Source organism: Periophthalmus magnuspinnatus, chromosome 10 (assembly GCF_009829125.3).
Source record: "Periophthalmus magnuspinnatus isolate fPerMag1 chromosome 10, fPerMag1.2.pri, whole genome shotgun sequence".
Lineage (NCBI taxonomy): Eukaryota > Metazoa > Chordata > Actinopteri > Gobiiformes > Gobiidae > Periophthalmus > Periophthalmus magnuspinnatus.
In genome coordinates, this window is record NC_047135.1 from 32,010,099 (window position 1) to 32,038,077 (window position 27,979).

Genomic DNA, 27,979 nt, shown 5'->3' on the forward strand with positions numbered 1-27,979 from the left:
ATGTCCTGTTTGTAGAGAGTGTGATGAAGGGGGATGAAGTGCAGTTTTGGGCATCCCAAAGTGTCGTGACATAAGAGCCTCCTAGAGCACTCATGGATGTACGTGATAATGTCTGTGCTCAACATATTATGTCTATCGGGGTGAAGGCTGGAGTCAGGCCTGAAAGCAGGAATGCGCTCCTTCTCAAGTTGGTCTAACATTACACTTGTTTCCAGAAGTTTTCTGAAAGTATTTCAGATGCCGTTTTCTTGGATTTTCATGTCTTAGCTGGACACAACATAATTCATGCGGTAAAAAAATAAATGATAAACACAACACAGGACTTTATTTACATTTTAGAATTTAGTCTTGTATTAAATTATAAAAATAATCATTTTAATTGTATTATTAAAATGAGCACTATACTGCTATTGTATTTTTCAGGTTGTAGTATCATAACCCATGTGTCATTGAAGTATCGGTATAAAAAGAAATACTGTACCCAGCCTGTATCACTTTCCAAATACAACAGAGTCTCCATGATCGCAGTATTGTAGCAGCTCAAGGTGGACCTCCCAGAAGTGAACGTGCCTTTGTTCCTCAACATACACAAGGTGAAGCGTTTTAACACCAAAACCTCAACACACAGGAAACTCCATAAACATTGGAATGATGTCAAAACAACATTGTGAGATTTGATGTTTTTCATTTTCCACAGCTCAAAGTGAAAATGGCTGGTGCAACATTTCCTGCTCCCCCGGTGATTTTTATGACAAATACAACAGCAGCTTAATTATACATGTGACCACCGCTATAAAAGCACAACCATTAACTACCATCTTGTTAACACAGAAGACCTGCTTCAAACTGCCAGAGTTGCATTTAAAATCTTTCACTCAGCGCCTGTCTGGCATCATTAACAAGGAAAAAAAATCTAAGTGGCAATGTAAGAGTTTGACAATGGAGCTGTCAGTAAGCTTTTCACAAGAGCAGAAGGTTTGACACTCAAGACACATCCAGTTATGTCCAGCAGAGTCCAGTCCCCTTTGGCCACTCCAGTCACTTATGTAGCAGGTTGTAGCAATGAGGGCATCCAGCTCAATAACATCTGTGGGACTACATCCCACCTGACTAATTCCAGGACCTTTTCACTGGAAGTCACCATCCAAGAGGTGACAGCTGTGTCCAAGGTCTCCAGGACCACACATCCCTCTGAAGAGTCTAAAGGAGAGTTACCTCCATAATTACAGGCCACCCCATCCCTAACAAGACCCATTCACACTCCAGTCCAAACTGACATATTAGCTACTTAGGTTTCCTTGAATCCTTAAATTAGAATTGAATCTTTATCAGCTTTTAAAGCGCTCGAAAGCACTGAATTTCAAATATTAAATTCACAAATTTGTAATGAGCCACAGACCTGTCCTGGGCAAAAGTACTCCTTGGAAATATTTGGCTGTCTAATGTAACTAGACTGTAAATTTCACATGGCAGTTGTACACGTCGCCCTCTCGTGTTGACTATGGAAGCACATTCTCCTGTATGTAACTAAACAACATGTTACATGTTAATGGCTGTTTGAAAACTCCAGTGGGTCAGCATATGCCCATAAAATGAAGCTAGTAATCTTGGCAAAAGGAATCACGCTTGTGGTGTTCAAAGTGAAGTGAATTCAAAGTTGGTACTGTCATGAAATGGAGCGGTCATCTGAATATTTTATGGACTGTCTTTTAATCTGCTTCATTCTTAAGATGTCTCAGGGTTCAGATAGTACGCAGCATTTGAAAACCCACAAAACAGTCGCCTAAAGGCAAACCCATCAAGCACTATTCAGTCAAAGATGTACACTCCTGTGTTAAGCAAATGGCCACTGAAACAGTGACCTATGAATAACTCCATTGTGTAGCCATTATATATCCATTGTTTTAAGCCAGTGCTGTGCCTCCAGAGTGCCTTTACAGACATGTTAAGAGAAAAGAGAAGTGCCCTGAATGAGCTAACTTAATTATCATAGCTGGGCCTTTTAACATGTCAATAGGTGCAGGCCCTGCATGCATAATGCTGCAGAGTTATTGTGGCGGCCTCTGCCCTCGCACACTAAAGACATGGGCTCTATTGTCATTACAGCATCCATCTGGATCAAGGCCATTGGAGGATATTTGCACTTCCTCTGTGGTTAAAACTCTTTTTGACATGCAACAGAAGGAGCAGGCAGCACCACCAGCGAAGGGCCAATTGAGGTGCAGATTGAGCAGAGGGACAGTGAAGAGGGCAGTCAGGAGGGCAGCGCTCCTGTCACATGTGCTGATGGACACCCACAAGGGTGCTGCTGTTGGCCTGCACTTTCGACGCTCCAATAGAATCTGATGGGACATGATGAGGCGGGCTCTATTCTTTTGTCCCTGGGGATGTTTAGGGAGTATACCAATGTCAGAGCCTCCTGACTGCAGCACACTTCTGGTGTCAATGGCTCAAGATATACAGCTGCCCTATGTTTGGCCACGCTCCACTCACAAGACAGGCCACATCTAAGCACTCTCTACACACACATATTTCACCCCTTTCACTATGCTGAGCATCCCTATATCTGAAAATAACATGCAGAGAAATCAAACAGAAATAGATAAGGCACGAGTTGTCTCAAGTCATTAACACTGCAACCTATGGAGCTCTTCCCTTTATCATCTCTGATTGTATGCACAGAGCAGGTTAGAGACATGCCTGCTTGTGAGGATACATTTCCATAGATGTGGAAAACAGCTCTTCACTTCTAACACTTGAACACACAGCTGTCAATCTATATCCTCCCATGTAACGTATATGCTTGTTCTGGAGGGACTGCTCCTCAGTGCTGTGTCGGAATGCTGACAGCGCTCTGATATGGATCTTGATTTGATTAGGACTCCGAGGTGAGGTCCTGGCCCTGCAGTTTGAGCCAAGGCGGGTGGGCAGAGGGAGTCCAAGGGCCAGGCTCAGGTGGCACAGGGGGTTACCTGTGGCCCCGGCTCCAACTGGGACTCATTTGGAACAGACTGCTCCCAATGTGTTCATTAGGTTGTGATTGGGCTGAGTGCAGGTGGGGAGGGCCTGCTCAGCCTGACGCTGAATAGTCCTGATTGTGCCCGGCATAAAACACCATCTGTTTCAATGTGGAATGAGTTAGAGAGACGGCAGACAGGACCACAAAGCTCTAGCGACATCAATTTTTACATCAGTCAAATATTGGTGGACAAATGCAAAAATATAAATCAATTTAGATTTTTATTTGTTCTTTAGAAATAAATTTATTCTGCATGGCCTCAAATAAAGCAAGGAGAATACTCCGAGATTATACATTTGTTTTCATTCAAAGACAATAACATTTGAGTGTAAAACATTGTTTTTATTGGCACTTTATGGCACCATGTGTACGGCAGCAGATGGCTGGCTAATGTATATAGATTTAGGTCTATAATAAATCCTCCTTCTAATACTCATTAGGTTTGAGATAAGAAACTTAAATACATCCAAATTGATGTTGTTGAGTTAATGTGCCCAACATTTCTAATTTGTATCTGATCATTTGAGGGAAGCTATGGGAAGCAAAAGCCAGGAGCGGAAGAGCGTTTGCCGCTCGACTTTTGAAGCGTCTTTATCTGGCTTGGCAGCGCGGTCTTGCGTGTCCAAGCCTTGCCGTGCTTTTCATCTTTTGTGCTGTCCAAGGTGTGTCCAATGCACTGGGCCTTTCTGTGTAGAGGGAGACGACACATCACATTCTGTCCTCTGTCCCATACAGAGGGGGTGCATGTCAGTTTAGGGGGGTGTACAACAGACCAGGGACAAAAAGCAAACTTGTATAAAAGGCGGCAGCCTTCAAAGCAGACGTACACAAAGGCTTATAAAGCGTTACTTCATGCAGAGTTGTGCCAGATGTAATTGCAGGGTTCCTGAAGATGGAGAATAATGTGAAATGGTTGCAGCTCCACCCCCAACATCAAGAATCAAGGCTATTGCTAAAAGCTTTAACTGTCAACATAGATGAGCATAAGTTTGAATAATTCTGATGTGTTATAAAGTAAGTAAATATGTTATCTTAATGCTTCTAGTACAAACTACCACGTGCATGTTAAAGTAATTGTATGCAGAGTCTGGTGTACGGAGGCAAACCAGGAGAAATGCACTAAGCGACAAGTGCTTTTCCTCCCATTTGCCACACCATCAGCCTAATGGTATAGGCCCTTTCATGTCTGAACACTACTTTCTGCAGAAAATTATGTTGATTCATTGTTAATAAGCCTAGAGGTTGGCAGTGTGCGCTCAGCGCCTGGCAGGTATAGGTAGGCTGTGGTTTTCTTCATCAACCTGACTAGTCCTCATCTGTTTCCTGCAGCCTCCCGCTGAGATGAGCAGGCTGTGGAGTGTGCATTGTTAAATGTATTCTGAGGCACAAATGTTGGCCCTGTCAGGTGCAGCTCGTGGGCCTAATGCAGACACACTGGCTCCGTGCTTGTAGTAGCATTTGTTTGCTTTACTGACACCCAGAGCTGATGGGAGTGGAGGAAAGGGCGGTGTTATCTCTACAGGCCTGCAGATGGGGTTCCCAGTGGAGGGACACACCCCATTGTTCAAAAGCACAGATGTATTGTATAGCAAACAAGCAAAGTCTTCATCTTCAAGGTTCAGGGCATAGTTTTAAGGCCTAGAACAATCACTTTCCCCTTTCTGTGTAAGTCTCTTGTCTAAAGGCCTCCTGCCAAGGCAGACCAAGCTGACTTGTTTATCTTCACAAGGTCAAGACTTAGATGTGTCGCACAAACCTGTTTTAGCTAGAATCACTTTCAGTTTGAAAGTGAAAGTAAATGAGGAGTGTTTCATCAAGGTGACATACTGTAGCATGGGCACCGAGCATATATATATATATATATATATATATATATATATATATATATATATATATATATATATATATATATATATATATATATATATATATATATATATATATATATATAATGAACTTCTATGGCTTTCATCTTTATGGAGAGTTTGCACAAGGGCTTGTGTGTCTTCTTTCTTATCGTCATGGATCAGAATTAATTTTCTCTACCCTAAAGGCTGTTTGCTCTGTACCAATACAATTACAATGGCCACACAGACAGTGCCATTTAAATTGAAAGCAATGAAGTGACATTCAGTAATATTAAGCTGAAGTCAGCAGCAAACCTTTGTGAGAATATAGAAGTCTTTTCAGACCCGTTTGACATCTTAGCGATGGCAGCCTATTTCATCACTTATAAAGTGCATATGAGAGGTATTCATATTTTAATTATTACTAAACTATAGTTTTAGATATGCCAGTCAAGTAGCAGTTTATGTAGAAAGTTTTTTGGTTTTTTTAGTGTTTTTTTTAAGGTTCTAAACACAAAGAAAAAGGGATTTCATCAACAGACAATTCTATCCATCTATCCATATGAGTCAAATGCACATGCAAAGAACAAACTTATTGGGCAGTTTAAATATTAACCTCATAAATACATATATTTTCATCTGAAAAGTAATAACGAACAAATTAGGTAAGCTTCGACATTTGTTTACAGCATAGTTGCTTGTTACAGTTATGGAATTACCTCTAATTATGTCACATCTGCTGCCCATGTCCAACAAGGAAGTAAAAATTTAAACTTCACCAAAATTGTCCCACTAAAAACCTAGATTTTTTAGGAAAATCTTAAATAAAACCTAATGAAGTTTACAGTGTGTTAGTAAATCAGAATTCTACCATATCCATAATGTTTATATATGGATAAGTTTTAAGAAATTCAGTCCTCATTTCTGTACAAATCACTCTACAAAATGTGAATGTATGCATACAGAAATGTACAAATAGAAAAACTAAAACAACAAAGAGGCTCGGCTCTTCAGCTTGCATAGCCTGAATTATGTTGTGAATTAGCTCAGACAGTGTGTTCTCCCACGTGTACACTGCATTCTCAGGTCACACAACAAAGAATAAGGGCCAGTGAGGAAGAGTCAGAGGTCATGCTATCCCAAGGGTACCGTAAGTCTCATCCCAAAACTTGCAGAATTTTTCAAAGGCCTCCTGCAGCCTTGCCCCTCATCAGTAAGTGCCCTGTATGGCCCCGTGCACACCCACACCGGCCCACGGTCTTCTCCAGTGGGTGAGAAGAGGAAGAGTGCACCACCTGAAGCCCTCCCATACGTGACCAACTAGCTCACTGTGTCCAAAAGCAGCCCACGTCTCAGAGGGGGGTAAGTAATGATGCTGAGGAGGCAGAAACACGTCAAGGGGGCAGATTTCATTTTATCCATATTTCACAAAGACTTTGCACATATCTCCACTGGATGTAGAGACCAGGTGTATTCCAGCCCATAAGAAATAATGACATATAACCCACAGGGCACAGGTACTTCAGTATTACCACTTAAATGTGTGTATTTTGTGCTGTTTATTCAACAAAACATTGGCACAAGTACATTGTCCTGTCATTCATTCTGCTCTTTATAATTGTAAGTTGTGATATAGGGATATATAGGATATATAGGATATATATATAAATACGCAGCAGTTACCCAGCAGTAACCTACTTAACATCATTAAAACAAGCACTCTTCTATGGTGTACTGCATATCCTGCTATGCCACAAGCACAAACCTGTTCAGAAGACTACAGCATATTTAAGATGGAGTGTTAAGAGTCAAACTAGCTAAATGAGTGAGAATGAAGATGCTGTAGCCTGGGATGAGGTAGTTATGCATATATAACACTTTAAGGGTGGGACCTCCTACTGTGGAGAAACATGACAAAGCTTCTCTAACAGAAATACCTCTGGGACAGCTAATGATTAATTAGCTTGTGTCATTAAGTGAGGCAAATGTCACCCCAGCTTCCTGGGGAAGCTGTCACACTAGTACAGCTACACACCACTTCTCCCAGGTGAGAGAGGAGGGGGCACCACTCTGTAAATAGACAAATCCTGACATCTAGTGGTGCAATATCAACAACCGTGGTCATAAGATTGGATCAATAATCTCACCCTAAAACTATTCACTTTCTCAACACACAATGACAAAATATTTCTCATAAGTCACTAAAAGATAAAAATATGTTTAGATTCAACTAGCATTAGATTTGACTCTTTAATGGTTGACCTTTGAACTATGCCCTTCAAGGTCGGAACTGAAATTAAGCGGCTCTTAATGTACACGGTTTTTGAAAAATGCGATTTATCTTTTAAAAATGAAATATTTGCTTACCAAAGATGTGCAGGTATTTCAGTAATTCTTGTAGTTTGAACAAATCCATAGTATCTAAAAAAAAAAAAAAAAAAAAAAAAAAAAAAAAGATAAATAAAATGCAACCATGTTCATTATTTTCATTTATATTTCAACCTCACTACATCTCAAGATGTCTAATGAGGTTCAGAACTGAATCCTGGCCCACTATAAGGACCAGAGCAGGGTAGGGAGTAGTGAAAAGGCCCCTCTCTGCCCCAGGGAGTGGCAGCAGTACTTGGAAAGGCTTAACACACATACACACAGTTCATTCACGTGCACACACACACTGCTGTGGCCTGCCTGTGCATATGCACACAAAAGCACACCTGTCAGGCCTTTCCACTGCATGAGCACAAGCAAAAAGGGGTCTGGCCTCAACTCCCGCCTCTCTCTGTATGTGGCATCTTATGTCTGCTATATTAAAGCAAACCTATTCATTTCCCACTTTCTCATCTGAAATAATGACATGAGCAATTTTCACATTTAGGCTAGCACGGACACATGCCGGCTCCCGCTTTTTCTCTCTGCACTGTTAATGAATGATGTCCAATCTAGACCCCACTGACTGTGGTCTAATCTCCCTTTGAGAATATCCACAATTCTCCAGCATTAAAAAAAAATGCTCCAAATGTAGATGTATTATCTTTGTAAAATACATTGGACATCTACTTACATCCAGCTCACATTCACCTTAAGTGAGTAAAGTGTGTGTGATGTGTGTTATGAGCTGCAGCCGTGGCCTACAGCTTTGCCTCCAGGCCTCTTGTGTCAGTGTACTGGTGTGTGACGTCCATTGGCAGGAGGGACCTGTCAAATAGAACGATTGAATTAAAGTGCACTTTGGTCGGGAGTGCTCCCTCTTTGTCACTTTGCACCATAACATGTCTTGTCCTAAAATAATTAGTTGAAGGCCTTGGATGGTGAAGTGGTTGGAAGCTCAATGGTCAAAGGGAGGACTGGTCTGGCTCTGAATAGGATTGTCCCATCTTTAAAAAAAACGATTTCTTTGCACTTGAGCCTTGTTGTCTTTTGTGACTATTATCCCTATTCATCATTTGCTTTCATGCAGCTGTGCCCCTCTTAAAGGCGTCTTTGTCGTGCCACATAAATACAGGGAATGTGTCCAAGGCAGGTAGTCCTCATTGCAAGTTAATCTGCCGAAAGAGCCTCACACAAGTACTTTTACATTTTCCTACAGCTACAATAGGCACCTCATCAATAGAACACTTGTTGTTTTTGTGTGACTGATGAGCGTAGTGCACGGCCGCTGACAATGACTGCCAAGTGTGGCAAAGGAATCACCTTCTGGAGAAAACACTTGTAATTACTTCTAAAATGTTTGCTCCTCAGAGACATCTACAATTGTGCCGGAAAATAAAAGGTTCTTTTTAGATGGTCACTCCAATGTGTTTGTGTTTGTTTACAGAGATCTACCATTTACCTGCTACATGTAATAGACCTGCATGTAGATCATATTGAGTATTGTGTTCATGTACACATAGAGGTGGAGGAAAAAAAAAACAACATCTTGTTATTTTGGTCAAATCATGATTCACATTTTCTTTCTGCTCACTTCTTCTGTTGCTTAGCCTCTGTAAGGGTCTGAGGGAGTGACAGCTGGATTCAACCCACAGAAGACGGCTTTATTTTCCTATTAAATAACAAAATCTAAACACAAAAACCTGTAACTTTGTGTGATTTTAATGTCTTTCTTATTCTGTAAAGCACTTTGAATTACCTTGTGTACAAATTGTGCTGTACAAATAAACTTGCCTTGCCTGACTTGTAAACACAAAAACTTGTAATATCATTTCTTTGCCATGGTGCCACCCTTGTATATATTTGGTATAGCTCCAGTGTCAGAAACGCTGCATCAAAAACTATGGGACAGATATTGTGAAACTATGAAATCTTCTTTACTACTTTTGACAGCATTCATTTTTGAGTAATTATTATTTTTGTACTTTTTATTTTTGTACTATTTTATTGTTATAAATATAAAACATTTAGATTCATATATATTTATATCCTATTGCTTCAGAGTGTCAAAGGAAAGCTATAAATTGTCTAGAAAAAGGATGCCATTCCACTTAGTTTTCATTTAACTGTTGCATCAGTTTGCACAGTATTTTTGATGATTTTCTTCTGGTCAGTACCTCTATTGAACCAGTAGAGGGCGGGAGATGGCAGGAGACGAACAAGGGAAATCTATCATTATACACAGACTGTGATTTCATATAATTACAGAGCTTTTAAATACATTGTGTGAATATTAAGCTACTGATATAAAAAGACAGTAGATCAGGAACCATATTACACTATTAGCAGAGGACCCCAGGCTTTTGTGGTGCTGCATTTCTCATTTGCAATCAAAATAGTAAACAAAGGCCGTCTGAGAGCCACATCAAAGCCTTTTTGATAGGTCCACGGAGCAAAGGCTTTAAATAAATGTCTAATTTTGAGTGGTCAGTCGCCCTTGTGAGCTGCTGCATCATAATTGGAGAGCACAAAGTGTTTTTAAATATTATAAAGGTGTAAACAGAACACCATTAATCAGAATAGAATTAATCAGACAAGAATTCAACTGTGCATGTGATTTTACTGACTGATTTCACCTGATGTAAGGCTCAAACAACTAAATGAACGCATTGAAATAGTAATCGAATCATGAAGTAGCTGAATAATCATTTTCTGTCTTATACGCTGACTGTAAAAGCCTTGTCTGCTGAAGCGGTTTAATGTTTCAGAAGAGCAAAATGAGAAACGACACAAAACGACACGATGAACATTTTGAGTTTTTGATGAAAAACCTGTTTTGTCTGTAAGATGTTCTAAAGCTGCATCACTTAAAGCTCCACCGCACCACTTTTTAACCAAACAATAGACGAAATTATGCTTTTTTTTTCATTTTGGATGTTTTGTTTGTACTGAAAAACTCGGCTTTGCATCTGCACAAAACTGACTCTGACTTGGTGAAAGAAAAATATGTATAAAATGAAACTCTCAGAACAGAAAATGGGAGCAGTCGTCTTTTTCTATAGCAAGGGGAAGCGAGAATTAGCTAATGCAGTTTATATATTTATAGCGATGTGATGTGATGAAATGTCTACAGATTATGCATATGTCATCTTCTATAAATTACGCGGTGTTGCTTTAATCTTAGTCTCAGTCTTATTTTGTAAAAGTCTTATATTCACAGACCATTTGCCTTCAGGAGTTGCACCTTCATTAGTCTTATAATGATTTACTTAGTGCCTATTTGTCGTGTAATTACAGTTCATGTGCACCGTTAGTTTTGTAATGAGGTAATTCAAGACATCTGCAACTTTTAAGAGGTCACACTTTTCTGTGATTGGTTCAATCCACCTGTCACTCACTCAGCACGATGAAGATGAGAAATGGGAGGGGAAAATTCGTCTGTGTTTGAGCGTTTGGATACAGATTAGAGCTGAAAACGAGCACTATAGCCTCAGCTGCATGCTTTGTCTTGCAATTATGTCAGATTGTATTATCAAAGTCAATTATGTAAATCAATAGACAAATATATTATAATTGCAATCTGATGTTCAATGCGTGTTCACCAGTCCAGATTCAGGGCACAGGAGCCTTGACGCTTGAGAGGAAACTGAAACACGAACTGCTAAACTAAAAATAATAACAAAAGGCACTGGATTCACATTCTTGCCTAAATAATTTTATGCTATTAAATCCAATTTAAACTAAAAACAATCACGTCTTTGGATTTGAAAGCCACACCACTGAACTTTCTGAAGCTATTTTGAAAAAAGACATTACACTTTCTGCCAGTTTTTTGTTTCAGTTGCAGAGTAATTAGCCATAAACCAAAACAACAAATCTGCAATATGACAGTTAAACAGCAAATTAAAGTGTATGCAGCCTAAGGATTAATCAAGACCTACGTATGTGCTTTGAAATAAACGTGGTGAACATTCTAAATAAAACTTAGAGAATTCATCTTTTCACCAAGCAGACCGCCACGAACTGAAAAGGAGATAAATACCTTATAATCTTGGAGGCTGATCAGACACAGAATAAGATGAAGATCAGAAGATGTAGATCACATGACTCCGATGGAGAAACACCATCAGGACCGTCAACCCCCAGTCGTCAGATGAAACGCAAAGATGGAGAACTTGATCCAGGAGGAAATGAAAAAGATGAAAGAAAAAACAGGAAAATTATCAATATACCATGTTCTGGCTGCACGTGTTAAGGTGTTTTTTAACTTTAAAGTTCAAAAAGAGGTATAAGGGCATGAGACAGTCTGGACGGTCCGACTTCTTCCCAACAGTGTCCCAGGTGTGAGAGTAAAAAGACCCCCTCGTCCCGGTTTAAAGTCCTGTGGGCACGTTTCCATAGCTCGATTGCCTCCTTATACTCTCTTAACTGAAGACCAGATGAACCTCGTGGGACTCCCTGTGCCTGTAAATGTCTTGGTTGAGGTTCAAGTGTGGAACAAAATCTGAATGGATCATAAACGTGGCCATACAAGTTTAGATTATCTCCATAAAACAACAACTGCGACATTATCCACTATAAAATACACACATACGACAACAGAAATAGTGTCAAAGCAAACCTCTTTGTTGAGTTCATCTTCCATACCATGATGTAACATAGTTTTGTGTTTATTCCTGGAGGTGACCAAAGAGCAGAGAACGTTCCCGGCCTGGATACAGAACCAAACGGCGTTCAGTGTGCTGTAGAAACACGCTGAACAGCAGAGAAAACAAAGTCATCAATCAGTTTTATCCAAAAAACAAATAAACATTTCCATTTGAATATGTTGCTCTCATGTGACATCATTCTATAAACCCTATTGTTGAAAACTGAGCTGGAAGACAGGTCAGAATCATAAACTGGCTCCTGGTTAATGTGTCTGTACTTAGTGAATCACATGAGCAGGGTGACCAGACGTCCTTATCTATCTGGGACATCACAGTTTTGAGCCCTGTGTCCCCTGTCCTAGCAGATTTACCCACAAAAAACACTTATTTCTCCCAGGTGCCCCTATTTTTGACCAATTTGATACCTGCCAAAAGTAAAAAAGTGGAAAAACATGCTTGAAAATGATCATAAGGCAAATAAAATACAATACAATACACTGACAGAAATCCCTCATACTATACAGCTACTGACTCCTTACCCAACCGACAAACCCGGGTGTGTCCCAGTTTTTCATTTTTAAAAATCTGGTGCCCCTGTAGTAGACCAGCCTGCATTACGTGGGTAGCCCAAGGTGAGCACATAAGACCTAAGAATGAATGTCAACAACTGAGCTACATGCAGTGCCACATGTGAGCCTAATGTTACGCACAGATTTCATACGATAAATTCTCGGTTGTGCCATTCAAATGTCTATTAATGGTAACACAGAACCACAGACGAACATTAGACCTACACAGCGTTTCTTGGAGGCTACAGCCATATCTAGCCTACTGAAGATAAGCTATTAAGGCACCGCTGATCTTAATTGACGCGCATACCGAGCGCGCATGTGCCTTGCACCGGGGTGACGCTCATCTGTAATTTTTTGTGGGCGCTTCACGTCTGTTTTCTGTTGTTAAGATCACATGGACGTGCATTTGATTGACTCATTTGTGGTTACTGTGGAGATGTAAGGAGGGGCTGCAAAGAGAACCTCGAGCCGGGTGGGACTGATTATGGTGTAATCGTGTGATGCATTTGTGCAATTATTTCGAGTCTGATTGCAGTGAAGGGCTTGTTAACAGGCCACATGGTGAAGTAGGTTACGTAGCCTCTGTCTGTGTTGAAATGGCCGTGTACAATGGAAATCAAACAGGAGAAGAAGTGCGGGGGTGGGAGGGGGCTGCCAGGCTCCAGAGGCTCTTCATTTTAGCGCAGGTGTCCTTGGTTTGTGTGACACCTCAACGGCGCGACCAAACTGTAAGCCGCCTAGGACCGCCGACTGCTGTGGATGATAACATAATAAATGTCTGAACTATCTTCTAATCCGAGGGCGAGATATGCTTGGATGAGAGACCCCCGCTGGGTGAAGACATGTAGCGTATGCTGCCAGAGCCGTGAACGCGCGCTGCCATTGACTGGAGCGCAGTGAAGAGAGACAAGTGAACGTCCCCGTGGAAAGCGTCGCCTCTCTGGCCACATGAAGGTACAGTGCAATGGTTTTTATCATCGTTGAAGATGACTGGACATGCGAACGATTTTCAGAGAAAACAGACAAGGTTTTTTGCCTCCAGACTGCTCTTTTTCAGCGTGTTTGGATCACAAAATGTGGAGAAGGGCCCGTGTCGCTGGGAGAACAGCAATAATCGTTGATCACAAAACGATCGAACCAATGATAATGGAAATATTTACAGCCTGTGTCACAGTCTCGGACCTCTTCTGTGTCTTTTGTCAGATCAGGTGAAATTATGGATGGCCTGTTGGGAACAAATTGGAGTAGCCACACCAAATTTTAGGACTACTGACTTAATGATTCCCTGTAGGCTATTTAACAGTCTTAAACACAGACAATAGGAACTGTTATTGTACAGCCTACTGTATGGTAAACATGTCAATAATGATCCCTTTAAGATGCATTTGAACAGGCTGTAAACATGGGCACCAACCAGACTGATGTTCCCTGGTTGCACACTTTCAGCAGCTCCAGTGAGGGTGCAGTGCTGTGGTCCTCAACTATCAACAGTATGGTAAAGATGGTATGCATAATGCTGATTGTATGTGTATCCCTCTTTGGGAATGTTGTAGTTCTTTTGGTTTTTCAAAGGAAACCTCAGCTTCTTCACGTGGCAAACCGCTTTGTTCTCAACCTGCTCCTGGCTGACCTGCTCCAGACCATATTGGTCATGCCCTTTGCCATCGCAGCCACTGTCCCAGGTGTGTGGCCCCTGCATTCTCGACTGTGCCAGGCTTTGGTAGTCCTCCAGCATCTGTTTGCATTTGCAGGTGTCAACACTATTATAGTAGTCTCTGTGGACCGCTATCTGGCCATAATTCACCCCTTATCCTACCCCACACGTATGACCCCAAACCTGGGCACAAATCTCATCATCTGCACATGGGTGCTCAGCTTCCTTCAGAGCACCCCTCCTCTGTATGGCTGGGGTACTATTGACTTTGACCACCGTCTCCACATGTGCTCAGTGCTGTGGTCAGCTAGCCTCTCCTATGCTGTGCTTGTATTCGTCTTGTCCTTCTGGCTGCCTATGTTCATCATGCTCGGATGCTACTGGATGGTTTTCAGAGCGGCTCGGAGGCAGAATGCACTGGTACATCCCATACAGACACAGTCGCTCTCTCAGCCCTGCCCCTCAGACATTCCACACCTGCAGTCCACAGCACAGAGCCAGCCCCTGTCCCAGCTGGCCTGTTCACCTGATGGAGCTCCGACATCCAGGGCGTACCCTGTGCGTGTACGTCACAGGCGCTTCTATTACCACTGCAAAGCCGCACGAGTGGTTTTTGTCATCATGGCTTCATATATTCTTAGCATGGGGCCATATAGTATTATCAACACCATATCTATGAGCTCCCGAGCAGCTGTGCCCCAGTGGATGTCCTCACTGGCCTTGGTGCTGTTCTTCTTGCAGTGCTGTCTCCACCCATACATTTACGGTTACATGCATCGTAGTGTGAGAAAGGAGTTCTTGGCATTGCTCTGTGGACTCTTTTGTAAACGGGGTCGTCCCAGACAGAGTTCAGCAATGGAGAGCTGCTTCACCACAGAGGGGCGCTCTGCAGCCAATCCACACCTGCCCAGCCTGGCAGCACGCGTCTTTCCCATGCGCACCTGGGAGGAATGTACCACATCTTCCTCTCCTACTTTTGAGAGGAAGTCCAGAGACAGTCGCAAAGAGACCACCTCAACAAGTATCAGCTCTGAGAAAGAGATGACAGTGCCCAGCAAGCAAAGCACAGACTGATTCATGCTTATGTGACACAAGGTTTTGAACTGAGGATCTGAAGCTGCTGGTAAAGGAAATCCAATTGTAATTATCAGTATTTGTCGGTTCATCTAAATTTTGTTTTGTAAAACATCTTGGACATTAAGTATGCAAGTCTGGTATAGAAAAAAACGTGGACCTATGACACTGTAACTAACTAAAAATAACACAAAAAAGAACCACAAAGCACAGTTGTAATGTTCTGTTACCTCACTGCCCCTCAATGAACAGCATACTCACAAAAGGCACACTGCACTGTTACTGAATATATTCATGAAGAAACTCAGGGTCAACTTTTGTCAGTATTAAAAGGTCATGTTTCAAGCATAAATGTTTGTTTGTATGAGTACCACAGCGCCTTTGGAAACACACACACGCACACACACATCATCACTGAACACTATTAGGCCTATGTGACATGACTTTATGAAGAGGTCTATATATACAGTTATACAGTTTATATATACAGTCTATGGGCCTATGTGACATGACTGTATACGGCATTGTATTGGGTTTGCTGCCTTAGATCTGTTTTTTCACCTCATAATGAATCTTTACTGTTATGTTTAGAACTTTGAGGCAAATTTTTTTTTTTTTTTTTATAAAATCATATGGCATTGTTTTGTATTTTTTCCACTGTAAGGCACAACAACACACTGTGGGGCTTCTTTGTTCTTTGCTCAAATCATTTTGTATAAACCAATAGAAATTATATATATTTATATATATATATATATATATATATATATATATATATATATATATATATATATATATACGGAGACATGGTTTTGTAGAATACCAGAATACCACTTAGCATTTTAGCAGACAATCAAGTTTTGTAAATGTGTATAAAAGATGTACTGTCTTGTACTACTCTATATACCAGTGCAGGGTATAGACAGATGTGCCAATAGAAATGTTTTAAATTTTAACTTTAAATAATGTTATTTGGTTAATAAAAGTGTCAAGAATCTGTTGTTCAGTGTCTGAACTAATCTTTGTGTCCCAAAGGTATGCCCAAAATTGTAGATGCTGTAATCATAGAAAATCATAATTTCTTCATTCCAATCAAGTATTAGGGGTGATTTGCAGAATTTATTGGCACAAAGAAATAATAAGTCATGCTTAATTTGATTTTTTTATTTGTAAAAAGATCTCCAGACTGCCTGAGGCAAAAGGCAGCAGTGTTGTATTTACAGTTCCATAAATGGCTTATAGGGGTACAGAAGATGAGCATGTGTCAGCTGATAAATGTATAAATAAATGTGTGGGCTGCGTGTGAACCGGTGAGGCATTCACTTGGAGCTTATCTGAATATCATACTAGTTATTTTCACTAGTTTATGGTAAAGATGTGCTTTTGAATCACGGCCTATATGAAAGTTACCATTAAATACAAGACAATGGACATGTATTATATGAAGCCATAGTTTATATAATTTTGAACTACAATACACCCTAATATTTCTGAAATCTTAGCCAATCAACCTCAAAATATCCTACATATGCTGATGCAATAGTAACAATCTTTAAGCATTCTCACTGTTGCGTTTCTATACAATATATTTACACACTTCAAATTATTAGCCATAGAGTTCATGGAAAAAAGAACAGTTAACTGTAAAAGGAGAAGAGAAGCAAAATACAAAGCAATTTTAACAAACCCAATAGAACACCTTTCTTTTAGACACTGACCGAAACTGTTCATGGAGTAAACTACCTGGAATACACATTGCTGTTCAAGGCAATATTCTCATCATTTAATTCTTGGTCAACTGTGAACAAAATGTAAAAAAGAGAAAATAGCAACATATATTTAAAGCATAAAAAGGACGGGCGCTTCTTTTCTGGTCTTCTACTGATAAGTGATGTTTTCAACCCAGGCCCCAGTCAGACCCTCCACTTGCAGACAGCGCTCTGGAGAATGGCTCTTTGATAAATTACACTTGGCTTCTCAGTCAACCTTAACCACACTGTAGATCTTATTAACAAACCAGAAGCAGGCAAAGAATCCGATGGTACCTGGCCAGTGAAAATCAAGAATTATTGATAAAAATGATAATAACGGGTAAAACATGCAATGATACATCTAAAAAAAATAAAATAAAAAAATTGTGTTTTAGTCAACATATAATTGGTTTCAGTTTATAGTAATGGTTAATTATTTTATTCAGGGCCATTTCAATGCTTAAAGTGAATAATAAGATTCCATTTCAGGCCTTCAGTTAAGAATATCCTGGATCACTTTATCAGGATATAAAGGGCTTAGCTTCCAGCTCTCTGGGGCCATGAAGCGAATTGACAAGTGATCAAAGTTGGGATGAGATCAGAGAAATAAGGAAACCAATAATCTCTTCCTCAACTAAGTGGATTAGTTTTGACATATCATGACAACCTAAGCAGCATAGTAACTTTATATGGTATCATCTAATGGAGTAACGAAAATCCTCAAATCTTTAGCCAAAATTGCCCCCATTTTAGAGAAATGTTCCTGGTTGTTTAATTTATTATTAGTTAACTTGAGAACTGCAGTAAAAATGTGTATACTATACAAGGCCACAGAAAGACAATGGAAGTGTAGGGTGTACTTTGCACTTTCAAGCAAAGGTAAATACAGTTCTGCATCCTGGTTCTATCACTAAAAGGTGGAGCAGCTTTAAAGCCACTTATAATAATCATTCCACAGATGGCAGAGACATAATAAATCAATAATACACTTTAAAAAGCATGTGGGGTGAAAAATTCAAACAAAAGAAACACACAACCTATTGTAATATAAATACAAATTTCTTACCAGTGAAAAGGAAGAAGATCAGTACCATAATCATCGTGTACCCAAAGTACAGAAAAGTGCTGGCTGCACCAATTATTTGCAGTTTTGAGAAGAAATAATGCACAGCATAAATAAACAAATAGACAGCCGTGAAGCCACTAGTCAGGAATGAACGCCACCACCAATGGTAATCCTAGACAGAAAAACAAACGTATGCAATAAATACAGTTAATACATTTCTAACAGATGCACTATGTGCAGAACTACAATCCTCCTCACCTCTGCACAAAGGTGGAAATAGCAGAGCAGGATAGTGGCCTCAGAGCAGGTGATCAGGAGAATGATAAATACCAAGAACAGGAAGCCAAACATGTAGTACATCTGATGAGACCTGAAAAAAAGGAAATCATAATAAACATCAACACAGTGCATGGGCTGTAACACATAACATACATGAATTGACTGACTTACCAAATGCTGTTAAGGATGAAAAAAAGCTGGATAAAGATGCAGCCAAAGGGTAGTATGCCCCCCATCACTATGCCAGGAATAGGCTTAGTAAAGAATGATTGCTCTGGAATCTGACGAGGAATCTGGTTTGTACGCACTGGTTGCTCAATTGCCTGTATAAACAGCAGTTATATTTATATATAATTATATGTATAAGGATAAGAGGGAAGATGTATGCAAAACACACCGGTTTCTTGAATCCAAAGTAGGCCCCAATGAATGTAAGGGGCACAGAAATGCCAAACCACATTGCCAAAATGGCAACAAGCGTGCCAAAGGGGATTGCAGCAGAGGACCCCTCAACCCAGAGAATGAGATTCATCAGAAAGAAGTCTGCAAATACAATCCTGGAAGAAAAAGACAATAAAATCTGATTAAATGTTCTAATGTAAACTTCATTAATAGATTATAGCCTGTTTTGTTTTATTGATATAGGCTTATGTTTTAGTGGACAATGTTACTCTTTTTATATTTCGCACAAGACAAACAACATTTGTTATTTGCAGATGTGGGTGTTATGTATTTTGGAATGGATTTGGGGGTGGACTAGTGTCCTGTTTGAGGAAACCTAGCACACAGCAGTTGCAAGAATGCTTTCACCGAGAAGGACCTACACACCACTGTGCAAGTGTTGGGCAAAAAACAATACAGACCAAGCTGCAAATAAGACATCAGAAGCAGACAAGAACTGTATTTTTTGTTCTTATGACACAGCTTAAACATTAAAAACATAATCCATGAAACCCAATACACAATATGATGAAATGTGAAACATTAGGAGCAGAGAATTGAAATTTTTGTGAATCTGTTTTAAATGTATTTAATATTTGTTGTGTTTAGATGCCGCCAGTTGCTGATCTAGCAGATCTCTGGACCATCTAAATGACCTCTTCCACCTGAACCCAAAAGCCTATGAAAAATCAACTAACCCTGGGCATAGGAGGGCAGTCAGCAAGACATTGGTCTTCCATTTTTCTCCTCCAAAAGCTAAAAAAGAAAAAAGACACATTTGAGCTCTTTGCCACACACGTTTAGTAGTATAATATAATATTACAATACATTCTTACTTTTGTAGAGGCGAGCCGAAACATAACCAGCAGGAGTACCAAGCAGAACCCACAGGACAACTGCACACGTCATAAGAGCTCCTCGATTTGCTGGCGACAGGAATCCGAGACAAGCTAGGACTAAAGAAAAGCATTCATTTCACATAAATTGAGACTTAAAACATGCTAATAAATGAACTAATTCAGCAAATTGTTAAAAGGTCCCACTATGATTTTATTCAGGAAACACCTAGTGTTATTCTTGGTGTTAACAAATGCAGAATACCACTAATACCACAACTTAACATTTTCTCTTGAATGGATGGATATTTTATCAATGTTATCTGTTTTTGGCATGAGTCAGTTTAAAGGAGTCAGAGTGATGATCATAGTCAAGTCAATTTAAGCAATGAAATGACCAGTAAGAGTATTGTCTTTAAAAACATAACATAGACTAGTTCTGGAGAAGGCAACCTTCACAGGATTACTCAAGCATGGGAGATTTACATCAGATTCACATTTAACACAAGTAAAATGAATGTATGCAGCTCACACTAGTCTCAGAGCAATGCATGAGCACGTGTGGAGATGCAGAAAGAGTTCTACAATGAGTCTTTTTTTCCTGAGCAGAGCAGAGGTGTAGAGCAGGTTTTACAAAGCTAAAGGAATGAAAGGCTAATAAGTGAACCCACAATCAAGCATAACATGTTTAAAAAGGTCAGATTTTGTCTTAAGTAAATGTATTCAGTGGTGAAGGTTAGTGCGAACTAACAATAAAGCGCTTACAAAGTGTGATGAAGGTCATGATGAAGATCTGGGTGCCTTGTCCTAAGAAGACAGACAGAAGCATGCCTTTCCTTGGTGGCCTGAACACATCTCCATGAACCTGCTTCCAGCCGGACTCCTCTTGTGCATCCTCCTGAAATGTATAATGCCAAAAGGTGTGTCATAATTTTACCTCCAACTCCTGTAATTTATATTTTAAAAAGAGTTGTTATACAAGTTAGAGCTTCACCAGCCACCAAGTAGTATCCTGAAAGTGTGACTTCTACAGCAGAGATGAAAATGACTATAAAAGCTGTAAAATTTGATGGGAGGAGTTTTGATTCCAATAGAGCAATGTTGCCGAGTTAATGTTTGATTAACAACTGTCCGCACCACATTTTACAATATGTTCCACAGTGGTTACTTCAATCAGACACCCAATCTACAGAAGGATAAACACATGGCTCTTTTGGACAGGCTTACATAGGCAAGTGATGATTTTTCCTTCGAGGAGGGAAGCTTTATCAAGTCTGCCTGTAAAATGTAATACAATATGATATTTACAGTATGTACCCTAGACGCATATATATTTATATATACACACATATATTTTATGTATTTAAAGCAAATATCATACTGATATTAATAAAACAGAAGTTCCAATGTTTGAATTCTCCTAAATATTAATTTGCTTTAAGGGGCAGAAATCCATTGTGGCCAGAACAAAGGACAATACTCTCAGTGCACCTTATATATAAAGTATACTTTTACAAAAAATACTATAAAACAAATCTAAGGTGTGTATAGCCATCTTGCACCTGCAGAATACATTACCTGGTCAACTTGGTTGTATCTGGCAATGTCCTTGTGTAAGGTTCTCAGCATAATCATGGCAACCATGCCAGACAGGAAAAGGACAATCACAAGCGAGTTCATGATGCTAAAATATAACAGAATAAAATGAGGATGCCAATTTTTTGGAAGAGTTACATATGAATCATCACTAATTCAATTTCCAAGCTACTGCCATACCTAAACCACTGGATATTGGTGTGAGGCATCGAAACAAGGATATAATCCCATCTTGAAGCCCACTTAATTGCATTGTTCTCCTGCAAATAATTAAAAGCAAAAACGACATCAGTCTACTTTAAAACAATCACACTTGCCTTTAACTTTGTATACGTACTTCAAAAGTGACAGAGTAAGTATAAACTACAGAGACACTACTGTCAAAATCTCCTGGGATCTCCATTGGGGCACCTCCTTCGCAGTTCACCGATTTTTCATCTTTTTGATTTATACTGTGAGACAAAACCCACATTAGAAAGAAACAGAGCTTTGAAAAACAGTAGTAGTAGAATTTCAGTGTACTACATATTTTGTTTTACTCTAATTGGCCAGTTTGTACAGTCAAAAAACTTAAGCTGACCTTTTTGGCTCGAGGGTTGCAGCTACCAGCCGTGCTCCTCGCCATCCTTCAGATGTTCCACTGTGGTAAGTAATTTTAATTTCCACATGGTTGAAAACATAAAATGTATTCTTTTTATTGAACTCAGCCTGTAAAATAGATAACAAATTAGTGCAAGCTTTCCACATGATATAGTCCCTTTTGTGAATGTGTTACACATACTCACATTTATAACACAGGCATCTTTTGCTCTACCATCTGCAGTAACAAGACAGCCAATAGGAAAACCTGGATTGCAATACTTCTGACCATCTTCCACATCATAGCACCATGTCACTGGCATGTTGTCAATGATCCTGCAAATAAAAAGCTAGGCAGTTTATATTGTTGTCTGACTGGTCTGTCCAGTTGTCATAGAGTATTTTACCAGTGGTGTTGGTAGTTTAGTTGCATTCCCATCTTAAGAAAATCTAATCGAGTAGCGTCATCTTGGCTGCCTTTCGTGTAAGTCTTTGTGCATACAGGATGGCATTTTATGTCTTGCTTGAACATGAACTACAAAAATGAAAATATACTTATTACTAACAATCACCATGTCTTTAAAGTCAATAACTAACTTGAGTAAAATTAAAACAACTGGTTTAATGAATAACCTGTCTTAACAAACTCACTTTGTAAGGGGACGATTCAATCCTTTCACCAAATAAAACCTGTCCAAGGTTCTCTGATGGTCTTGTTTCATCTTTATCTTTGCAGAAGTCAAACCTAGGACCAAATGTTTTATATATTATATATAAAAAACATATTAGCAACACAGTCATTGATAAAGCAATAATGAAATGAGCCGGGCTACTTACATGTCATATTCATAAGGCAGAACTGACTCTACTGAGTCCAACCGATTGACGTACAGTTGGATTTTAGTCTGTACAATAAAAATGAACAATTATCAAATACACATTCTAGCTTCTTCATTTCTCGACGTTTGGCATCAGACAAGACGTTTGGCATCAGTCAGGGAAGCAACGGCTCATACCGCTTATGTTTTAAATGATTTTAACAGGTAAAGAGGGTCTCAATACCAGGCTTGTTTTGGTATCAAGCCGCGGCCTATGCAGCGCTAGCAAGAAACCAGCACTGAAATAGATCAATTTGACAGCAATAAATGCGGCTTCTTGCAACATTGCGGCCTCTAATTGTGAATATATGTTATTATACATACCGGACAATCCTCGGCAGCTTTTCCTTCTTCGCAGAAACTCACTGGAGCTAAACCCGGAAGATAAAAACCTGAGCATGAATAGCAGGAGACGAGCGAGTAAACCAGCACGAAACTAAGGCGTATCCGCAGCTTCATTTTTGCGGACACGGTGTAACGAATAAACGCAACTGTAACTGAACAATGACCTCGTTTAGAGACGAGTATAAATGGCAAGCTAAGCTTTTTTATCACAAAGACACGGATGCAAACCTGCCTGCCTGGCCCAACTATGGTCGGTGTGACGTGACGTGCAGACAGTAGTTTGTAAAGCGGAAATAGAAAATAGAAAAGAGACACGTCACCTTTCAAAATAAAAAAAATAAATAAATAATGTGTATGTAATCTGTGTATTGTGGTTTGGAATGCTTTAAATATGTTTCAAATGAAAAACAATATATTTTATAGGGTATGCAGTATTTACAGTATAAATTGGTTGTCTTGAAAGAAACGCAAGAAAGAAGAACATATTTTATCCGAGACAACAAATTAATGTCATGAGATACAGTGTTTTAATTCGAAAGGACCAGGATATCCGGTAAAAACAACAGACGTTGCTGTTCTTCTTCCGTTCTATAGTTTGCGTGTTTCACTTCAATAATGTCAGGAGCTATTCTTTACAGCAAAAATATAATTTATTTCATTTTCATAAACATTTCAAAATATGAAATATAAAACATAACCCGAAAACAAAAAATGTATTTGAGGGTTTAAACAGTTTAGACGGGAGGGGGCGCTCTGCAGTAACTAGGCCTCTGACTCACGTCTTCCTCCGCGGGTAAAGAAGAAGGGCGAGGAGAAAAAGCGCCGTTGTTCATTTTGCAGCAGCGGCGGCAGCGCCACGGTTTTATTTAAAGGTTCTCTGTTCTCTGTCCGCTCCGTAAGTAATAGTTCACGTGTTGTGTCTCGCTGTGTAACTTTTTTACGCCGCAAAGTTTTCTGACCGATAATAACTCTGACTCGCACAGTTTGCTGTAGGACTCGATCTGACGAACTGCGTGCACATTCATCGCCATTTTGCACCTTCTCCAACGGAAAGCATTCAGCAAGGTAATGTCCACTATGGCTGAATGGGCTTTGTTACAAGAGTAAATACAGCGAATCAGCCCCGTATTTGTGGAGCATTGACGTTTGTTTTGATATTCGCAGAATGGCAGAAGCTGACCGTCCAGGCAAATTATTTATTGGTGGGTTGAACACAGAAACTACCGAGGAGGCCTTGGAACAGTACTTCAGCAAGTATGGAAGGATTGTCGAAGGTACAGAACTTGTTAAATGTTTTACCCAAAATGTTTTGGTGTTTTAAATTGTAACAATGGCTTTACGCATTTTCCAAATTAGTTCTTTTGATGAAAGACCGCGAAACCAACAAATCACGAGGTTTTGCATTTGTTACATTTGAAAGACCAGCTGATGCAGAGGATGCAGCCTGTGAAATGAATGGAAAGGTACGCTCTCCATATTGAACATATTCAGCTTTTACTTTTTTCAATGATTGTATATGACGTTTTTGCTAATTGTACTCTTATTCCAGTCCCTTGATGGAAAGAATATTAAAGTAGAACAAGCTACAAAGCCCCAATTTGAGAGCTCTGGAAGAAGGGGGCCACCTATGCACCGCTCTCGTGGTGCACCCAGAGGGGGTCGTGGGTCCAGGGGAGGAATGAGGGGACCACCATCTAGAGGTGATTATTTATTCAATTTAAGCATTTGTATACAGTGTTGGTTAAAGAAATCTCTGTGATAAAACTGAAGCTTCTGTTTGAGCATATAAGGGCTACAGGTGTCTGCTTAGTGAAAGATTTCAAATTATTGAATATTTTTTACTTATATTTTTGTATTCTTCCTTTTAAGACTATTATGATTCCGGTGACAGTGAGCCCTATTTCAAAGGGATGTCTTCTCGTGGCCCTCCGATGAAAAGAGGCCCTCCAGTCCGAAATGGAGGGCCACCACCTAAACGATCTGCCCCCTCTGGTCCAATTAGCAGACGTAAGTGTGCCAAAAAATCTTTTTAAAAATGCAAAAGATAACATTCAATTCATGTGTGTATTTCAGCCCCAATGTCCAGGGGTAGAGATTCTTATGGACCTCCACCTCGTAGAGACTCAATGATGTCCAGGAGGGATGATTATCCTTCTCCACGAGATGATCATTACAGCTCAAAGGACAGGTATGTTTGCTTGTCAGATTTGTTTAAAAAAATCAAATGGGACACTTATTCTAAAATGTTGTTTTTAGCTACTCAAGTAGAGATTACAATTCAAGAGATTCAAGGGATTATGGTCCCCCTCCCAGAGAGTACTCTTATCGTGAATATTCTAATTCAAGAGACGACTATGGTTCAATGTCCCGTGGATACAGGTATGTGATATTTGTACTGTTTGTTTTTTGTTCTTTTTGCAGCTTGTCTGGACATATTAATCTTGTTTTTTCTTTTTTTTTTTCTTCAAGTGACCGTGATGGCTATGGTGGAGGAAGAGAACCTCGTTACATGGAACGTAGTGGTGGGTCCTACAGAGATTCGTACGATGGTTACGGTAAGATGGGATCATATGGGTATAGTAGGTTATTAATTCTGAAGAGAATATTCCAAAAACGATCAAATCAGTCACAGCAGCAAAACTCAAAACCTCAAGTCACAAGAAACCAGTTCTCATCTCCACTGAGGAAAATGTGATTACATGCCAGTGGACACCTTCAGGGTTGCGTTTATTCAAATGCAGTTGAATATTACTGAAGCGTACAATTTGCTTTAATATTGGCATTGCATCAAACAATGGCAAACTTGTCTCCGACCAAACCTGTCATGCAATAAGTTTTGAAACAACAAGCACAGATATCAAAATTATAGTACCTCTCAAAGTAAAGACCTCGGAAAACGACTGTACATCCAAGTATACCATTCAAAAAATGTCAACAACATTGAATACATCGATTCACCTGCAACGCTCACTTGGACCTTCCAACGGAAAATGGCTACTCAGCAATGGCATTCTGAATGGAATGGGTAAAACGGCTCTTTAGTTAATTTGCCTTACTACTAAAATCATTAGGGGAAAAAAGTGCACCTTGTGGTACAGTGGTTGGTGCTCTCGCCTTTTGGCAAGAAGGTCCTGGGTTTGATTCCCAGGCCCCAACCCAGACATGGTCAGGCCTTTCTGTATGGAGTTTGCATGTTTTCTCCGTGTCAGTGTATGTTTCATCCAGGTCTTCCGGTTTCTTACCACTAAAACGTGTACAATTGTTCCCTCTGGGGCCCGGACTCCCCTGTAAAAGGGATTCTGAATCCCAGGGGGTCTTCCCTCGTTTCCCAGGTTAAATACAGATAAAACAAACAAAACAGTAATGTATACAATTGCGTCTGGAAAAACGATGCAAAAAAAAAAATGTTTACGTTGAACCTTGCCAATTACCTGAACCATTGACCCTGCAGGTAACTCTCGCAGCGCCCCACCCTCAAGGGGCCCCCCACCATCCTATGGTGGAAGTGGTGGAAGCAGTCGTTACGATGACTATGGCAGCAGTTCCAGGGACGGATATGGGAGCCGTGACAGTTACCCCAGCAGTCGGAATGACTCGTATGCACCGAGCCGTGAGCGTATGGGCAGACAGGATAGGGGCCCTGCCCCACCCGTCAACACAGGCTATCGCAATTCATACAGCAGCTCAAGTCGTGGCCGTGGCAACCAATCTGATGGAGGAATGGGTCGCAGCAGATACTAACATGGACAAAGCAAAAAAAAAAAAGAAAAACGTGTTTCGAGGAATATGACAAGGCAACATATTGTAGTCGAGTCAGTGGATTTGAATCTTAGTTTTGAAATGTATCTTGACTTCCTAACTTTTTTGTGTATTTTAATTGGTAATTTTTCTTGGAAATGTATTAGTACCGTCCCCAAGTACATGTTTTTTGTAATATCAGTGCTGTTAAAATCTGCAGTGCCCTTGACGTCTGGCTTTCCTATTCTAATAAAGCTTTTAGTTGTAACATGACAACTGCAGCCGCTCTTCAATTTAAAGTCGTAAAATGGAAAATTTAATGTAGTAAAGGTTTTTAACTTTAACCTTAATACTGGCCAAGTATCAAATGTTCTCAAAGATTAAAAATGTTAATGTCCAAATGCTCCACTGAATGGACTCCTCAACCTTGTGCCTGAGGGCAAGCAGCGACAAACCCAAAGGCAACAACCAAAGGCAACAACCAAATGCAAGCCTTTTCAACTCAACTGATAAGTCAACAGCTGGTAAGCAAAGCAAACCTTTGTTTCTGATCATGCATTTCTCATTGTCCTGTAATACCAATGCCTAATATTCAAAAGACAACATTTGCCTATGGACTGAAGAAGTTCCTATGAAGGTCAGTCTAAAAACTATGATGCTCTTTTAAGTGCAACTAAGTGCAACCAGTCCTCAACAATGTTCTTCAAACTGCAAATTAGAGGGAGATGCTTTTTGTCTCCTTCAACTTGCTAAGCACTGTTTTGTTATAGTAGCCCCCCTTAAGTGGACCAATCAACAAACTTGCAAGGTCTAACGCTGAAGATCACTGGAAGAGCCCTCATGCAAAGTGCCAAACTTAAAACAGTCACTGAAGATAAATTGGGTGAAACTCAGGGTTTTAAAATGTTAGCGTTTTAAATTAAATTGTTCAGTTTTGAACACATCGTAACATTTGTTCTCATTGCAGGATGAACCCCTACTAGCCATTGATGCCTAGTAGAAAATCTGAAGGAAATAAAACTTCAAAAAAGTTTGAGCAGTAATGGTGCATCAGCAAAGCAGTCTAGGTAAGTCCATCAAGGGATTATTGTTGCTTGTTTGGAAACCCAGTATTTTAAAATGAAATTGTTTTCTCTGCTTTTTAGATGGCATCCAGGTGGTTTGACATGGAGCTGAAGAAGAAATGAAGAAATTTGTGGTTTCAATAAACATAATTATACAGCAAATTGTTATATTTATTACACTTAATATCTGCAAGCCCTTATTTGTACTTCACATGAGCTATTGA

General features: G+C 39.9%; 3 protein-coding genes across 5 annotated transcripts; 2 read left to right on the top strand and 1 right to left on the bottom strand.

Annotated features, from left to right (window-relative positions):
* The first annotated feature begins 13,856 nt into the window (after positions 1-13,856).
* gpr101 (G protein-coupled receptor 101) lies at positions 13,857-15,182 on the top strand. Its single transcript, XM_033973755.2, has one exon. It carries the CDS (start codon positions 13,857-13,859, stop codon positions 15,180-15,182), a length of 1,326 nt encoding a protein of 441 aa, XP_033829646.1.
* A 1,149-nt stretch (positions 15,183-16,331) lies between these two features.
* Positions 16,332-23,227, bottom strand: LOC117377428 (transmembrane 9 superfamily member 2). 2 transcript variants are annotated; one of them, XM_033973838.2, is made up of 18 exons: positions 22,933-23,227; positions 22,568-22,635; positions 22,382-22,475; positions 22,138-22,265; positions 21,937-22,066; positions 21,732-21,859; positions 21,489-21,603; positions 21,332-21,411; positions 21,134-21,239; positions 20,783-20,833; positions 20,321-20,453; positions 19,556-19,675; positions 19,418-19,475; positions 18,676-18,835; positions 18,450-18,601; positions 18,258-18,369; positions 18,000-18,171; positions 16,332-17,227 (listed from the first exon to the last, which is right to left on the bottom strand). In XM_033973838.2, the coding sequence occupies exons 1-18, from the start codon at positions 23,065-23,067 to the stop codon at positions 17,160-17,162; spliced, it is 2,010 nt and encodes a 669-aa protein (XP_033829729.1). In that variant the 5' UTR covers positions 23,068-23,227; the 3' UTR covers positions 16,332-17,159. The 2 variants fall into 2 exon arrangements, with proteins under 2 accessions (XP_033829729.1, XP_033829731.1); XM_033973840.2 differs by lacking the exon at positions 20,783-20,833.
* Positions 23,228-23,732: 505 nt separating this feature from the next.
* rbmx (RNA binding motif protein X-linked) lies at positions 23,733-27,915 on the top strand. Of its 2 annotated transcripts, XR_008648857.1 has the most exons (11): positions 23,733-23,848; positions 23,937-24,018; positions 24,118-24,227; positions 24,310-24,416; positions 24,503-24,653; positions 24,823-24,960; positions 25,027-25,141; positions 25,210-25,332; positions 25,423-25,508; positions 27,659-27,758; positions 27,837-27,915. XR_008648857.1 is itself a non-coding variant. In XM_033973846.2 (10 exons), exons 3-10 carry the CDS (start codon positions 24,119-24,121, stop codon positions 26,692-26,694), a joined length of 1,119 nt encoding a protein of 372 aa, XP_033829737.1. In that variant the 5' UTR covers positions 23,733-23,848; positions 23,937-24,018; position 24,118; the 3' UTR covers positions 26,695-27,177. The 2 variants fall into 2 exon arrangements, 1 of the variants encoding a protein (XP_033829737.1); XM_033973846.2 differs by lacking the exons at positions 27,659-27,758; positions 27,837-27,915 and adding an exon at positions 26,405-27,177.
* The last annotated feature ends 64 nt before the right edge of the window (positions 27,916-27,979 follow it).